At 45.9% G+C, this 16,865-nt stretch overlaps 1 protein-coding gene across 1 annotated transcript; it reads left to right on the forward strand.

The window, feature by feature from the left end:
* Positions 1-10,076: 10,076 nt before the first annotated feature.
* LOC105497880 (trichohyalin) lies at positions 10,077-16,865 on the forward strand. The gene is made up of 2 exons (XM_011769405.3): positions 10,077-10,214; positions 11,072-16,865. Exons 1-2 carry the CDS (start codon positions 10,077-10,079, stop codon positions 16,736-16,738), a joined length of 5,805 nt encoding a protein of 1,934 aa, XP_011767707.3. The 3' UTR covers positions 16,739-16,865.

Genomic DNA, 16,865 nt, shown 5'->3' on the forward strand with positions numbered 1-16,865 from the left:
GATTTGCCTTTCCATCCTGCATTGGCTTGCCCCACTCTAAAATGTTGATGAAATGTAGCTTGACAGCTGAGAGAAACTTAGTAGAGACAAAAACGAAGCCCAGAACAAAGATTGAACTTGAATTACCATCTCAAAAACCAAGCTGATGGAGTATGTGATAAAGTGAATATACATGCATATATATATGTATCAGTATGTTCATATGCATATAGGCATTACATGTATATGTATGTAGATATATGCATGTCTGTATATGTAAGATGTATACTTTTCCAAGACAAAATGGAACATGATTTCTGTTTTGTTCTAGTTTTTCTGAAACCCTGGCTGGAAAAATGTAAACTATGTATGCATGTAAGTATATGCTTCATGTGTACATATGTATGTATTATACGTATATTTATATCGATTATCCACATCACTCTCCTCAGTGTTCATGTCAACATGCAACGGCAACTGACAAAGTGAGATGATAGTTCTGGCTGGTTTGCGATCTGAGTGGGAAAGTCATGTTTTTGGTGAGCACTAAGAAATATTTCTCCTTATTAGCTAACATTAAAATTCTTTCTGTGACCTCAGAATATCTCTGGAGTTTCACTTTATCGACTGACTCTGAGCCACATCATCTATAATTTGTTGTTAGTGTGAACACAACTGTAGCATTTATCTGGTATCTACATCTTCATCCACATTCGAGAATGTTTTCTACCTCACAATAACCATTTGCCTCATTTAAGAACACTGATGGCCTACACTTTTTGTATAGAAATAGAATTTGATTTCAGAATGTATACTTAGTGAGACTGAGTGCCCAGGAGCAATTTTGGAATCATTGATCAGACATTGCACTTCTGTGATTATTCACTTTTATAGATTTACTAAGTCTTTAGAATTTGTCTATGATTTGTCAGAGAAAAATGGTGATAGCCTTGGAAATGGGGAGTGAAGAAGTGCTGCTCAATTGTGGCTCAGCCATTCCCCGTGGCCTCTACCCTTTGACATCCTTGAGCTACTCTTCAACTCTGGAAGTTGTGGACAAACCATAGGAATGCATGTGTGTGTCTGGTGGAGTAACTGTGGATGACAGGCCCTGGCTATTGATTGATTGTGCATCTCTTTAGTAAATTCATTTTCTCATTCCTTTTTTTTTTTTTTTTTTCCTGAGATGGAGTCTCACTCTGTCACCATGCTGGAGTGCAGTGGCATGATCTCGGCTCACTGCAACCTCCATCTCCTGAGTTCAAGCAATTCTCCTGCCTCAGCCTCCCAAGTAACTGGGACTACAGGCATGCACTACCACACCTGGCTGATTTTTGTATTTTTAGTAGAGACGGGGTTTCACCATTTTGGCCAGGCTAATCTCGAACTCATGACCTCAAGTGATCCACCCGCCTGGGTCTCCCAAAGTGTTGAGATTACAGGCATGAGCAACTGCACCCAGCCCATTTCCTCATTCCCGATGGCCTGTATACATTTCTGCACTTTGAATTCTCCTTCAAACCAGTTGTAATGTCTTACAGTTGCCCTCACAAATTGAATTAGTTTAATAAAATTTTGTAACATATGTTAAGAAGAAGAAGAAGAAGAAGAAGAAGAAAAGATGAGGTCTCTTTCATAAGCCATCGAATATATGTGGGCAAAACCAGTTCACTTACCCTCTCCTAGGCTGATACCCCAGGCAGTTTCCTCACTGAGGCAAATTCTGCTTATTCAAATCTTTATTTGAATAATAATAGCAGAGGAAGTTCAGGTTGACTCAGATGATACTCTTGGAATTGCTTTTAAGATACAGATATGAAACCAGTCCCATGGCAAAAATCATTTCTCCAACCTCTATTTTTAATCTCTAAAATACCGCACTGATCAGGCCAGTGTAGGAAGAAGTAGGATAATTTTAATATTAACATCCTACCAAATATCAATAGACTGCTCTTGCCTTCCCCATCCTCAGTCCCACCTGTTTTGTCCCGACAATCTAGCCAATCATTCAGTGCTTTCAGAAAGATTTTTAAAAATAAAATTGTACTCACTCTCCATCTTATGGTTTACTGCTACTTCTCTCGAGTGTTCCTTTTCTACTCCATCTCTTCTTCCCAATCCCGCTATCAAAAAGTGACTTCTTCTGAATTCTTACAGGGCTACTCTCTAGTCATGGCATTTGCATATAGTCTTGTATATGAAAAATACATGCAATTCATTCGTTCTTTCAATTAAAAAATATTTCCTGAGGGCCTTCTCTCTGCCACTGAGAACACAACAGCAAACAAAACATAAGTGGAACTGCTTTCATGGAACCTGCATCTTACTGTATTCAATTCCTTTCTTCCTGAATGGATGGAGGGTTGAAATCAATTTTTTCTTCTGCAAGGTCAACCCTTGAAAGGATCAAGGCAACATGGCCTTTTGCCAAAGAGTGATAAAGTCTCCACTATAATCTGACTGTTCAACTCTCTTTTTCTCAAAATATGCTTTGCCCATTCCTACTCCCCATCTTTCCTCACACTGCCTGGAATGTCTCTGTTTCACTTGGCCTGCCTGAAATCCACTCACCCTATCCAGAACAACTCCCATCTCCTCCCTGAAGCCTTCCTACACCACTTCACCCAGCAGTAGTCCCTTTTTCCTTGTAGAGCACTTGTGGAATATAATCTAACGTCACAACTATATCATATCTTCTGAATGCCTTGAATGGGTCTTTTCCAATGCTCTATACTCTTTCACCTTCCATTTATCAGGTTCTTAATGAAAGTTTTTGATTAGCTAAGTAGCAAGGCAGTGTGAAGATTCATGGAACAGATGAGGATAAATTATCTAGAATGATGAAATCAGTATCTAGGGCTTGTATTCAGAGACTTTCAAAGAGTTTTGCACCTTGAAAAACAAAACAAAAGAGACTTTAAAGACTAATTTTGAAATGTTGGCCCTGAAAGTATGGATTACATTTATATTAGAATAACTGAATTTAGATCTTATGAGAAGTTGTAATTATTCCCCCACTTGTCATATCTATAGGATGTGGTTCACTTCAAAGATCAAATTTGTGCTGCCAAAAGCATTTGTTTTTTATAATTTAGGAAATACTCCCAAGGATCTGGTTGTAGATGAGCTATTAGTGGTTCACCCTCTGCCCAGAGCTAACAGTGAGCCCACTGAGAGCCCAGAGCCAGACTGGGCTTGGTCAGATACCCAGAGAAGCAGCACCGACAGCACTCTTCATCTGCAGATAAGGAAGAGCCTCAGAAAAAAATCTGTAAAGTTCTAACCATACATCTGACAAAATAGCCAAAAGACTAGCACTTATTGTACAACCACTTTAGTGACTGTTAAGGTTTTTTAAGGGCCATTTAACTTTATTACACTTACAAAAATTTTATTAAAAATATATTAAGCACCGAGTGTCCTGCCAGGTACAATATAAACTGAGTAAATAAAGTACATTCTTGTCTTCTCTTTATTTCATCTCCTTTCTCTTGGAATCAAACTTTTATTTTAAATGATTCTATGTATTTAATTTGTAATAGGTAACATATTCACATGGCTTAAATATTAAAAAGTAGAAGAAAGCGTGCAGTAAAAAGGCACTTACCCACCCCTCTCCCTATAGGTAACCACTGTTGTTGGGTTTGTTTGTTTTTCTAATTATTACAAAAAATTATAGCATGTACAAGAAAATACCAATATCAGTCTTATTTTTGGAATTGAACCTTTCTTACCATAATATATCCCACTTCAAATCATCGGGAGGTAGGGTGGAGTGCCTCTTGCTACCATGAACAATGTCTACAGTAGAACAGAGGGCTCAATAAATGCTTATGGACCAAGACAGACTCACTGAGAGAAGAACCAGGAAGGACACAGTCAATTTTCTGTTTCTTTACCAATACTACTATGAACTCAATCAGATCCTCACTTGAAGGAAAGGGACACAGACCTTGACTGGCTCCCCTTGAGGTCTCCTCATCCCTCTCCTATTTCCCTATCTGAGATTAAATGGTTTTGAGTGTGGGATGGGAAAAGAGAAATTTAAAAAGAGAAGAGAAGAGGAAATAAGGAAAGGAAAGAAACTGAAAGAAAGATGCTGAGGCAGACAGGGAAGGCAGAGCTCCAGAGAAGCATGCACTGCTCTGAGAGGAAGGATCAGAAGGAAGGCCATCAAAACACTCAACACTGCCATCCACCCTACTGCCTTGTTCCACTGCCATCCTTACTTCAGGGACAGAGTAGGATTCATGGTGCTGAAACATCCAAGATTAGGACTGAATAATTACATCATGACATGAAGCAGTTATGGGATGTCTGGACCTGAAGAAAACATTTCAAGCTAGACTGATACATGCCTGCCTATGCTCTTTTCCACATTTGGGAGGCCATGGCCTTAATTCCCACACCCAAAGTATGTATTACGTGTGAAGCCTCAGTTCCAGCCTTTTTATGGTATGCCTTTTGTCAGAAGCAAAATCTCTCTCAAAAACATTTTTTTCAGTTCTTCACATAGTAACTTACAATTCTATTAGAACCACATCTAAGTCCAAGAAAAATCTGGAATGTCACACAGCACCTCTACCCTTGAGAAGCTATGACCCTTCTTTCATACTGCAGTTGAAAACCTCTTTATAACAGACACCATAAAGCCTCTATGGCCCAGTGAAAGATACCTGCTTCCTTAATTCACAATATTGCTCAAATGATAAAAATTCATTTGTACCATTTAGTGTGTCTCCGTGAAACTGAGGAGCTGCTGGTTAGGATAAAGATACTGTTATAGAACAAAGAATACAAATCACTTGAAATCTATAACCAGTTTAACAACAAAGACAGCCAGAAGCCCTCTGCTACTCCGGGTGAGAGCAGGAGCAGGCAGATGGTAGAAATGCCCTCCCTGGCACCCGTGCCCAGTCACCCTGCAAAGCATGACATAAGATGAAAGCATCTGCTGACTCTCAGAGGTATAATTACAACCAGGGTGGGGGTGTAATTAAAGTAAGGGTAATTTACCTTAAAGAAGATAAAAATTAAGGATTATTAATGATCATAATAATTAGCTCTTTTATATCTAAGAATCACAAAATGCTTTACAAGCTGCAATTATCACAGCTCCCCTCTGAGGAAGGGATTCATATCTTACAGTTCCTCATTTAACAGTGGGAGGAAGCAATGGGCATCAGGGAAGGCAGAGGGAGGTGGACTACTGTCTCCTCTGTCATCTGTCCTATAAGTGGTGAAACTAGAAAGAGGCCCCAGAAGGGCTGACTCTTATTAAGGTGAGTACCCTCATCCCCAAGTCATCACGCAAACAGATGGTCCATCCCAGAACAAGTGATTCATCTCATTCTGGCCTGTTGGTCATTTAAACTGCCACAATGCAATAAAATTATATCATATCAGCAAGCATTTTTTAAAACATCTAGTAGAAATAAAAGATATAGCACTACCTTCAAGCAACTTAAAACCTAATGGAGAACACAAAACAAGCACCCATTAAACTAGAGAAGAATATGAAAATTACACATTAACTAGTACTAGATTGTAAAATGCTGACTATGTATGCTGTGGGGGGAAATTTTTAATAGAAAGATCATTGCGTGTAAAGGTCAAAGAAGGTTTTGGAGAGGAGATGGAACTTCTCTGGGGCCTAAAAGAAATTATATTAGGTTTTAGACTGACAGAGGTGAGGTCTAGGAGGTGGGTCAATGAATAAAAAGAAATGATCAGAAAACTTGAAAGATTTAACACATAATTTTTTTAAGAAGTCTTTGATGGAGAAGTGTTTGAAGTACTTTACATTTTTTCAAAGCCATGTAGAATCACCCTACTTTGAACACTTTCCCAGAGTGTCAACATCATAGTTTATGCTGGGTTCTGGAGAAGTACATTAGGCTAAAGATGACAATAGAACCTTCTCTGTTTTATCTAAATTTTCACTCTGGAAGTTATCCAGTTGAGCTAAGTCAGGGCCTGGGCCAGGTAAATGCCACAGGATGTCAAAAAGTGACAAGGCTTCATATTGATATAAAATTAAAGCATCTAAGTGATACAAATTTTATTTTCTCTTTTCAATTCCTCTGTAATAAAGAACTCAGGTATCAACGTCAAGTGCCAGGATAATACTATAGCTGTGCTCTGGACTGATAAAGAAGGGCATTCTTGCAGAAATGGAGCAGGATCACCCAGGTCATTCCTGGGCCGGTCAGTAGTATTCTCTGACCTTTCAGTGTCTCAGTCTCCAGTCTTAAAAAAGAGTGATATTGGAGCTTTTTGTATGGAGACCTTTCAGATTATAACAATATTTTTATTTTTTGGTGGTCCACAGTAAAGGAACACTACTACATTCCAAGAATTCCCAGTTGGTCTTAACTAAAAATAGACTGAACCAATTTGTTAGCATTTGATATAATTTTCTACATTCTTTAGCATTTACCAACATTTTGAAAAACTAGAAAGCCATGGAAACTATTTCCCTGTCCAAACCTTATGTTACAGACTCCTTTTAAAATGATATTCTCAAATAATGACAGTGTGTAAAATAAAAGAACATTATGTAGCAATGAAGATACTTCACCAGGAGAATTTCAAACTTGATTTTGGATTTAGCATCTGAATCTACTTTACAACCTTTCTGATGATGGACCAAGAGCAGGAAGGGAGGCCAATTCTCTTAGGGTTATGCAGGTTTTTAAATATTTTCCCTTATGCTGAACTGACTTTAAATAAAAGTGGGTAGGAGCACCATCACTAAATTTAAGATCTAGCTTCATTCAGAGAGGAGAAAGGGTTTTTCTGTTATAATAAACGCAATCTGGGGTATTTTTTCAAGGCTGTTCAAAAGCATAGTAGTGGGGGGAATTGCCATTCTAACTACAATTTTAGAATGGTTAATGCTACTTTTCCCTTTATTTCCATGGAATCTAACACTTTCCAGTTCCCTTTTGGGTTTATTCACTATAGGAAAGTAATGGAGTCATGCAAATGCATCCCATCACCTGAGCTGAGGTTCCCAATAGATCACACACAGGAGGATACAAACAAAAGCAGACATAAGGCAGGCCTTGCCTAGGTTATTCCTTGAAGAACACTCATACAAAAGGCTAGTGCCCTCTGTGAGAGAGTGAGCTTCCATGGTCACATGATTGCAGTGCAGTGTGATCAGTGCTTATGATGGTCCTATCTTAGAATCCAAAGAGTAAGAGAGCTGCATAAAACCCTAAAAAGAAGGGGAAAAATGAGAAGTCTTCACCCTTCACCAACGAGTTGCCACATCAAGTTTGCTAACTTAGCCCAAGAAATAGTGACAGTTCTGACAGTCCTAGGAAAACCACTAAATCGTAGACTTCAGTGTTGAAGTCCTTAAGAGGCAGAAATTAGCCTTGCTTATAATTGTCTTCCCACTCCCTGTCACTTCTACCTTCCTCTGTACCCCACATCTGGGATGGCAGCAAGTGAGGGGGCAAATAGAGTTCAACTCCATTATCATTTGGACCAATCTGCAAATAAAGAAATAGCCATCAAGATTTAGATTCCAAACTTTCACTCAAGCCATTGAAGGATCCTATAATTGCCTCAAAATTCAGAAAACCAATACTTGCCTCTGTTAGACAAAGGAGGAGACAAAAGTGCAGAGAAGCCATTGAATCATTTAATAGTCTTCATAAATTATGAACCAAAGTTTCACATAGTCTGAAATGTAAGGATGGAAGTCACTGACAACCATGGATAAAATCCAATTCCTTACAATAAAACAGCACTGAAATTTGCAAATGATCAGCCAGATTGAGAAAGCCCTGATGGATATAATGGGCTAGAATGACTGATTACCTCAATGTGCTTCCAGGAGAAGCAGACTCAAGTGTTTAGGTGTCATAACCATTAGTAACTTAGGCTGAGCAGGATGATTATATCTACAATAATGCATTACACCAGCTCTTTTTCCCCAAGGGCATCAATATGCTAACGAGAAAAACTAATGAACAAACTTCATTTAGGTTTAATGTCTCCAAGAAGGAAATTTCACAGATTTCAAATTTTCTTATGAACAGTTTATTAAAAATATATTTCTAAGGTACCCTTCCAAACTGCTTACTAAGGAGGCAGTACCCAATCTGTAGGAAAACCGTCATAAGATCCAGGAAACAAATGTAAAAAATTTTCCCACCTGCATTTTTAGAGAAGAAACTAACCAATTCTTTACATCTCTCTCATTGCCCTAGAATTGAAGCAACAGCTTCTGGCACGGCTTATGAGCAGCTCACCATGGACTGTCACATCCCATGGAGAAATTAATTGGTCTTCATCAGTTTATTTCAAAGTTTCTGCTTAATCCCAAACTAGAGATTATATCTTTTACAAAGCAAATGGCTTAGAGTTTACTCCTTTGTAATGAAGTAATAATCAATTAAGATTGCGAACATTTAATACCTTTGTTTTATTATTTAATTTAGTTTTAACAGTTAAAGAAAATTGGAGATTCTGCCAAATATTCTACCCTCTCATGTTAGGTGGGGCCAGTACCGTGAGTGTCAGGAGGCAAGGTCTGTGAACCTCATGCCAAATAGCTACGTGAGCAAATAGTGAGATAAACAAGCCATTTGTGGAGACAGAGGTGGAGCTGGGCTTGGTTAGGAATGAATCAGGCCATCCCACAGAGTGGGTGTCTCCTTCCCAAGTTGCTTTCCAGGGCACAATTAAAATCCCTATAAAAGGCCCAGCTCCCAGTTACTCAGTACACTTGCCCGTGGTGTCAGCGAGCACTCAACTTCTTCCTCTGGTGAAGTGGGTAAGCCCCATTCTGTGGGATCGTGGTCTTCTTTATGATTCTCCATTTTTATAGCTACTTCAGATGTTGGGATATGCGGGGAGGTTCTATGTGCCAGAAGGTATCAGTATTTTGCAGGGATAAATAAACTTTCACTAACTCTATCCCATCTTCTTATGGTTGGAGCCATCACTTGAACTGAAGCATGGCCCTTCTCCCTGGGCTCTGAACTCTATACTTTTGCACATCAAGGATGATCATGTGTGGCTCTGATAGGGTTCATCTTCCTAAAAACTGCTATCTCAAAAGTTTGTTACCCTTCTATTCTCTTTTACGTTGGTTCTACCTAATATGGGCCATCTTCATACAGTCACAGCATTTAAGGTATTGGAGTTGAGAAGTACATAAAGAAGTTAGCTAGATGATCCACTACACATATTCCACCAGCAAAGTCATTCTATGTATTCTTATAACATCGATCTACTGTTGGCTAATGCTTTATAAAAAGCCAAGATTCCAATGATATATTTGGGTTTAACAAAACCAATATCATTCGCAGTTTTCTGGATTCAGTTGGTTTAGAAAGGACCTCTCAGAAGCTTTCAATACTTCAGTATCCGAATATCTGTACTAAATCTGAGTTGAGGCAGGTAACATACACTTTCTGTTTTCTGCACGTGTGTATCTGAATGTTACAATGCCATCTTTTGACTAGGAAGAAGTACTATTTAATCTTTGAATTGTTGACTTATGAATTATATTCTATAAGAGTTCCTAAATCCTTTATGGACTATAATGTTGGGGAATCATTCATACTCCCTTTTCATTGTTCTATCTTCTTCTAAATGTTTTGCTGACATGGCCTCTAACCACTTTAAGATACTCTCAAGTCTTCCTTCACCTTTTGGGTTTTACCTGTCCTCTTTGCTCAACTTTAAAGGAAGGTGTGTAGAAATATATAAAATTTTAATTTCTGCACTCCTCTCTTTATTTTCTACTCTGAAATATGGTGGAAAGCTGGAAGAAAGAGAGAAGAAAAGGACAGATAATCCACATTGGGTGGACAATCAAAAACTGACAACAGGATAGTCTGAAGATGATTCCCTCGCTTGGAATTTCTCAGGATCACTCTTTCTCTTTCTGATACAATATTCAAAGATTAAAATGCTCTGAAAGTCCAGGTGGAAAATACTGCTGTAAATTCAAATTATTTAGGTATCTGCCTGAAATAGTGTGAATGACGCTTTCCCAAGAGCAGAAACGGGATTTTGATTCTGGATCTTGTTTTATTGTTCTAGGTTTACTTGAACTTGAAGGAAAGAAAAAAATGTCACCACTTCTGAGAAGCATCTGTGACATCACTGAAATTTTCAATCAATATGTCTCACATGATTGTGATGGAGCAGCATTAACTAAGAAAGACCTGAAGAACCTCCTGGAAAGGGAATTTGGAGCTGTCCTTCGGGTAAGAACTAACAAGAAAATGAGATCTATTGACTTGAGGCTATGAGATTTATTCTCAGAGGAGACCAGAGCAAGGACTGGTGGGTTTATATTCATTTTACACCATGACAGATCTACACTACATCCCCCATTCATTTCTCAGTCAGAAGGTACTAACTTGGCATTGCAGTCTGAATAATAAAGTATTTCATGTACTTGACGGCATGGCCATGTGAATGAGCTCTTCATGGGACATCACCACAAAAGATGTCAAATCAAACTAGACTTGGAGGAACTTAAATTTGTTTCCAAATTTCAAAACTGAGATCAGCCTGATCTCTACTAAAATGGTGCTACCCGTAAATGTTTTGTTCTGTTTTCTAATATGGAATAGAAACCAAATCAAGAGTACTAGCTGCTTCAGACAGAAATGGCTACTGCAAATCTTCATAAATTTCCATTGTATCTCTCTCAAGAGTGAGTTCATTCTTACCCAATTAAAGCGAACTTGTGTTATTCTTTCTTGAGGTTGAGTAGCTTTGTTAATTTTACACACAAGTTCACGAGGCTGTTTTGAATCTTCACCTCAAGCTCTGCCTCTAAGATGCGTAGGCTTACCTGTTATTCTACTTTGTGTCTCTCTTCCTGCATCCTCCAGTTTGGTCAGCATAAATTACGAGCTGCAAAAATTTCAAACGAATATATGCTTTAAAATGAGGGTTCACATTTTACATGGGGACAAGACTTGATACACACTGGACATTTTTCTAATTGCTCTGAATGTCTCTTGAATGTCAGCATAGCATAAAATATGTGTGAAAACAATTTTATCACCTGTAGATAGTACATTATAAATTTTTGTTTTCATCTTTTTTATAGAGACCACATGACCCCAAGACGGTAGATCTGATCCTGGAACTTCTGGATCGTGACCGTAATGGGCGTGTCGATTTCAACGAATTCCTCCTATTTATTTTCAAAGTGGCTCAAGCTTGTTACTATGCTCTCGGCCAGGCCACGGGACTGGATGAGGAGAAGCGAGCCCGGTGTGACGGAAAGGAGAGCCTGTTACAAGATCGCAGGCAAGAAGAAGACCAAAGGAGATTCGAGTCCCGGGACAGACAACTGGAAGAAGAACCTGGGCAACGACGCAGGCAGAAGAGGCAGGAAGAGGAGAGGGAGCTCGCTGAGGGAGAGGAGCAAAGTGAGAAACAAGAGCGACTTCAGCAGCGCGACAGGCAGCGCCGCGACGAGGAGCTATGGCGGCAAAGGCGAGAACGGAGAGAACAGGAAGAGCGCCGTGCAGAGGAAGAGCAGCTGCAGAGGTGCAAGGGTCACGAAACTGAGGCGTTTCCAGATGAAGAGCAACAACGAAGGCGGGAGCTGCAGGAGCTGAGGAGGGAGCGCCGCGAGGAGAAGCAGCAGCAAAGGCGAGAGCGGCAAGAAAGAGTGCTCCAGGAGGAAGAAGAGAAAGAGTGGAGGAAGCGCGAGAGAGTGCACCGGCAGGAAGAGAAACTGCAGGAAGAAGAGCCGCAGCTGCAAAGAGAGCTCCAGGAGGAAGAAGAGCAGCTACAGAAGCTGGAGCGGCAAGAGCTGAAGAGGGAGCGCCAGGCGGAAGAGCAGCAGCAGCAAAGCCTGAGGCGCGAGCAGCAACTAAGGCGCGAGCAGGAGGAGGAGAGGCGCGAGCAGGAGGAGAGGCGCGAGCAGGAGGAGAGGCGCGAGCAGGAGGAGAGGCGCGAGCAGCGGCTGAAGCGCGAGCAGGAGGAGAGGCGCGAGCAGCAGGAGAGGCGCGAGCAGCGGCTGAAGCGCGAGGAGGAGGAGAGGCGCGATTGGCTGAAGCGCGAGGAGGAGGAGAAGAGGCGCGAGCAGGAGAGGTGCGAGCAGCGGCTGAAGCGCGAGGAGGAGGAGAGGCGCGATTGGCTGAAGCGCGAGGAGGAGAAGGAGAAGCGCGAGGAGCGGCTGAAGAGCGAGCAGGAGGAGGAGAGGCGCGAGCATTGGCTGAAGTGCGAGGAGGAGGAGAAGAGGCGCGAGCAGGAGAGGCGCGAGCAGCGGCTGAAGCGCCAGGAGGAGGAAGAGAGGCGCGAGCAGCGGCTGAAGCGCCAGGAGGAGGAAGAGAGGCGCGAGCAGCTGCTGAAGCGCGAGGAGGAGAGGCTCCAGCAGGAGAGGCGCGAGCAGTGGCTGAAGCGCGAACAGGAGGAGAGGCGCGAGCAGTGGCTGAAGCGCGAGCAGGAGGAGGAGAGGCGCGATCAGCTGCTGAAGCGCGAGGAGGAGGAGAAGAGGCGCCAGCAGGAGGAGAGGCGCGAGCAGCGGCTGAAGCGCCAGGAGGAGGAAGAGAGGCGCGAGCAGCTGCTGAAGCGCGAGGAGGAGGAGAGGCTTGAGCAGAAGGAGAGGCGCGAGCAGCGGCTGAAGCGCAAGCAGGAGGAGAGGCGCGAGCAGCGGCTGAAGCGCGAGGAGGAGGAGAGGCTTGAGCAGGAGGAGAGGCGCGAGCAGTGGCTGAAGCGCGAGCAGGAGGACAGGCGCGAGCAGCTGCTGAAGCGCGAGGAGGAGGAGGAGAGGCGCGAGCAGCTGCTGAAGCGCGAGGAGGAGGAGGAGAGGCTTGAGCAGGAGGAGAGGCGCGAGCAGCGGCTGAAGCGCGAGCAGGAAGAGAGGCGCGAGCAGCGGCTGAAGCGCGAGGAGGAAGAGAGACTCGAGCAGGAGAAGAGGCGCGAGCAGCTGGAAGAGAGGCGCCAGCAGTGGCTGAGGCGCGAGCAGGAGCTGGCTGAGGAGGAGCAGGAACAGGCCCGGGAGCGGATTAAGAGCCAGACCCCGAAGTGGCAGTGGCAGCTAGAAAGCGAGGCCGACGCACGGCAAAGCAAAGTCTACTCGAGGCCCCGCAAGCAGGAAGGGCAGAGGCGCCGTCAAGAGCAGGAGGAAAAGAGGCGGCGCCGGGAGCGTGAGCTGCAATGGCAGGAGGAGGAACAGGCTCGCCGGCAGCAGCAGGAAGAGGAGCAGCGCCGGGACTTCACTTGGCAGTGGCAGGCGGAGGAAGAGCGCCAGAGGGGCCGTCAGAGGCTGTCAGCCAGGCCCTCATTGCGCGAGCAGCGGGAGAGGCAGCTGAGAGCCGAGGAGCGCCAGCAGCGGGAACAACGGTTTCTCCAGGAGGAGGAGGAGAAGGAGCAGCGGCGCCGCCAGCGTCGCGAGAGGGAGAGAGAGCTGCAGTTCCTGGAGGAAGAGGAGCAGCTCCAGCGGCGGGAGCGTGCCCAACAGCTCCAGGAGGAGGGATACGGCCCCCAAGAGCATCAGGAGAGGAGGCGAAGCCCGGAGCAGCGCCGCGACCAAAAATGGAGGTGGCAACTAGAAGAAGAAAGGAAGAGACGCCACTACACGGTGTACGCCAAGCCAGCCCTACGAGGGCAGCTGAGAAAGGAACAGCAGCTGCAGCAGCAGGAGGAGGAGGAGCTGCAGAGAGAGGAGCGCGAGAAGAGAAGGCGCCAGGAGCAGGAGAGACAATACCGCGAGGAAGAGCAGCTACAGCAGGAGGAAGAGCAGCTGCTGAGAGAGGAACGGGAGAAAAGAAGACGCCAAGAGCGGGAAAGGCAATACCGGGAGGATGAGGAGCTACAGCAGGAGGAAGAGCAGCTGCTGGGAGAGGAACGGGAGAAGAGAAGGCGCCGGGAGCGGGAGAGACAATACCGCAAAGAAGAGGAGCTGCAGCAGGAGGAAGAGCAGCTGCTGAGAGAGGAACGGGAGAAAAGAAGACGCCAGGAGCAGGAGAGAGAATACCGCAAGGAAGAGGAACTGCAGCAGGAGGAAGAGCAGCTGCTGAGAGAGGAACGGGAGAAGAGAAGCCTCCAGGAGCGGGAGAGACAATACCGCAAAGAAGAGGAGCTGCAGCAGGAAGAAGAGCAGCTGCTGAGAGAGGAACGGGAGAAAAGACGCCTGGAGCGGGAAAGGCGATATCGGGAGGAAGAGGAGCTGCAGCAGGAGGAAAAGCAGCTGCTGAGAGAGGAAAGGGAGAAGAGAAGGCGCCAGGAGCTGGAGAGGCAATACCGCGAGGAAGAGGAGCTGCAGCAGGAAGAAGAGCAGCTGCTGAGAGAGGAACAGGAGAAAAGGCGCCAGGAGCCGGAGAGGCAGTATCTGGAGGAGGAGGAGCTTCAGCACCAAGAGAGGAAGCGGCGATACCGGGATGAGGATCAGCGCCGTGATCTGAAATGGCAGTGGGAACCAGAAAAAGAAAATGCAGTTCGTAATAACAGGGTTTACTGCAAACGTAGAGAGAATGAACAGTTCCGGCAGTTGGAAGATTCCCAGGTGCGCGACAGACAGTCCCAGCAAGATCTGCAGCCCCTGCTGGATGAACCGCAAGAGAGAGGTGGTAAGCAAGAGAAGAGGCGCTGGCAGCAGCGCGACAGGCATTTCCCAGAGGAAGAACAACTGGAGCGAGAAGAGCAAAAGGAAGCCAAAAGGCGCGACAGGAAGTTCCAAGAGGAAAAGCAGTTGCTGAGAGAGGAAAAAGAGAAGAGAGTCCGTCAGGGGAGAGACAGAAGATTCCGCGAGGAGGAACAGCTGCTCCAGGAAAGGGAAGAACAGCTGCTCCAGGAAAGGGAGGAACAGCAGCTGAGCCGCCAAGAGCGTGACAGAAAATTCCGCGAAGAGGAACTGCGCCGTCAGGAACGAGAGAGAAAATTCCTCGAGGAGGAACAGCAGCTGCGCCGCCAGGAGCTAGAACAACATCTCCGCCACGACCGCGACAGAAAATTCCGCGAAGAGGAACAGCTGCTCCAGGAAAGGGAGGAACAGCAGCTGCGCCGCCAAGAGCGTGATAGAAAATTCCTCGAGGAGGAACAGCAGCTGCGCCAAGACCGCGACAGAAAATTCCGCGAAGAGGAACAGCTGCTCCAGGAAAGGGAGGAACAGCAGCTGCGCCGCCAAGAGCGTGATAGAAAATTCCTCGAGGAGGAACAGCAGCTGCGCCAAGCCCGCGACAGAAAATTCCGCGAAGAGGAACAGCTGCTCCAGGAAAGGGAGGAACAGCAGCTGCGCCGCCAAGAGCGCGATAGAAAATTTCTCGAGGAGGAACAGCAGCTGCGCCGCCAGGAGCGCGAACAACAGCTCCGCCATGACCGCGACAGAAAATTCCGTGAAGAGGAACAGCTGCTCCAGGAAAGGGAGGAACAGCAGCTGCGCCGCCAAGAGCGTGACAGAAAATTCCTCGAGGAGGAACAGCAGCTGCGCCGCCAAGAGCGTGACAGAAAATTCCTCGAGGAGGAACAGCAGCTGCGCCGCCAAGAGCGTGACAGAAAATTCCTCGAGGAGGAACAGCAGCTGCGCCGCCAAGAGCGTGACAGAAAATTCCGCGAAGAGGAACAGCAGCTGCGCCCTCAGGAACTAGAGAGAAAATTCCTCCAGGAGGAACAGCAGCTGCGCCGCCAGGAACTGGAGAGAAAATTCCGTGAGGAGGAACAGCTGCGCCAAGAAACGGAGGAAGAGCAGCTGCGCCGCCAAGAGCGCGACAGAAAATTCCTGGAGGAAGAGCAGCTCCGTCAGGAAAGGGAAGAACAGCAGCTGCGCCGCCAGGAGCGCAACAAAAAATTCCGGGAGGAGGAACAGCAGCTCCGTCAGGAAAGGGAAGAACAGCAGCTGCGCCGCCAGGAGCGCGACAGAAAATTCCGCGAGGAGGAACAGCAGCTGCGCCGCCAAGAGCGTGACAGAAAATTCCTCGCGGAACTGCAGCTGCGCCGCCAGGAGCGCGAACAACAGCTCCGCCAGGACCGCGACAGAAAATTCCGCGAAGAGGAACAGCTGCTCCAGGAAAGGGAAGAACAGCAGCTGCGCCGCCAAGAGCGTGACAGAAAATTCCGCGAAGAGGAACAGCAGCTGCGCCGCCAGGAACTGGAGAGAAAATTCCTTGAGGAGGAACAGCTGCGCCAAGAAACGGAGGAAGAGCAGCTGCACCGCCAAGAACGCGACAGAAAATTCCTGGAGGAAGAGCAGCTCCGTCAGGAAAGGGAAGAACAGCAGCTGCGCCGCCAGGAGCGCGACAGAAAATTCCGCGAGGAGGAACAGCTCCGCCAGGAGAGGGAGGAACAGCAGCTGCGCCGCCAAGAGCGTGACAGAAAATTCCGCGAGGAGGAACAGCTCCCCCAGGAGAGGGAAGAACAGCAGCTGCGCCGCCAAGATCGTGACAGAAAGTATCGCTGGGAAGAAGAGCAGCTGCAGCTTAAGAAACAGGAAGAGCAGAGGCTCAGGCAGGAGCGAGACGGGCAGTACCGGGCGGAGGAGCAGTTTGCCACGCAGGAGAAGAGTCGTCGTCAGGCACAAGAACTATGGCAAGAAGAAGAGCAGAAACGTCGCCAGGAACGGGAAAGGAAATTACGGGAAGAACACCTCCGCAGCCAGCAGGAGGAGGAACAGAGGCGCCGCCAAGTCCGGGAAACACAATCCCAAGAAGGGAAGGGCCATGGGCGGCTTCTGGAGCCCGGCAGTCATCAGTTTGCCAGCGTCCCAGTGCGCTCCAGCCCTCTCTATGAGTACATCCAAGAGCAGAAATCTCAATACCGCCCTTAAGAGATGTTGCCAATATCCTGACACCCGCCAAAGCTTCGAGCACGGGAAAATGAGAAACACTGGGTACCAAGTGATAACTCAGATGTTTCTGGTTGTGGGAAAGCTATCTGATGTTAGAATGTCTTCT

This window comes from Macaca nemestrina, chromosome 1 (genome assembly GCF_043159975.1).
Source record: "Macaca nemestrina isolate mMacNem1 chromosome 1, mMacNem.hap1, whole genome shotgun sequence".
Lineage (NCBI taxonomy): Eukaryota > Metazoa > Chordata > Mammalia > Primates > Cercopithecidae > Macaca > Macaca nemestrina.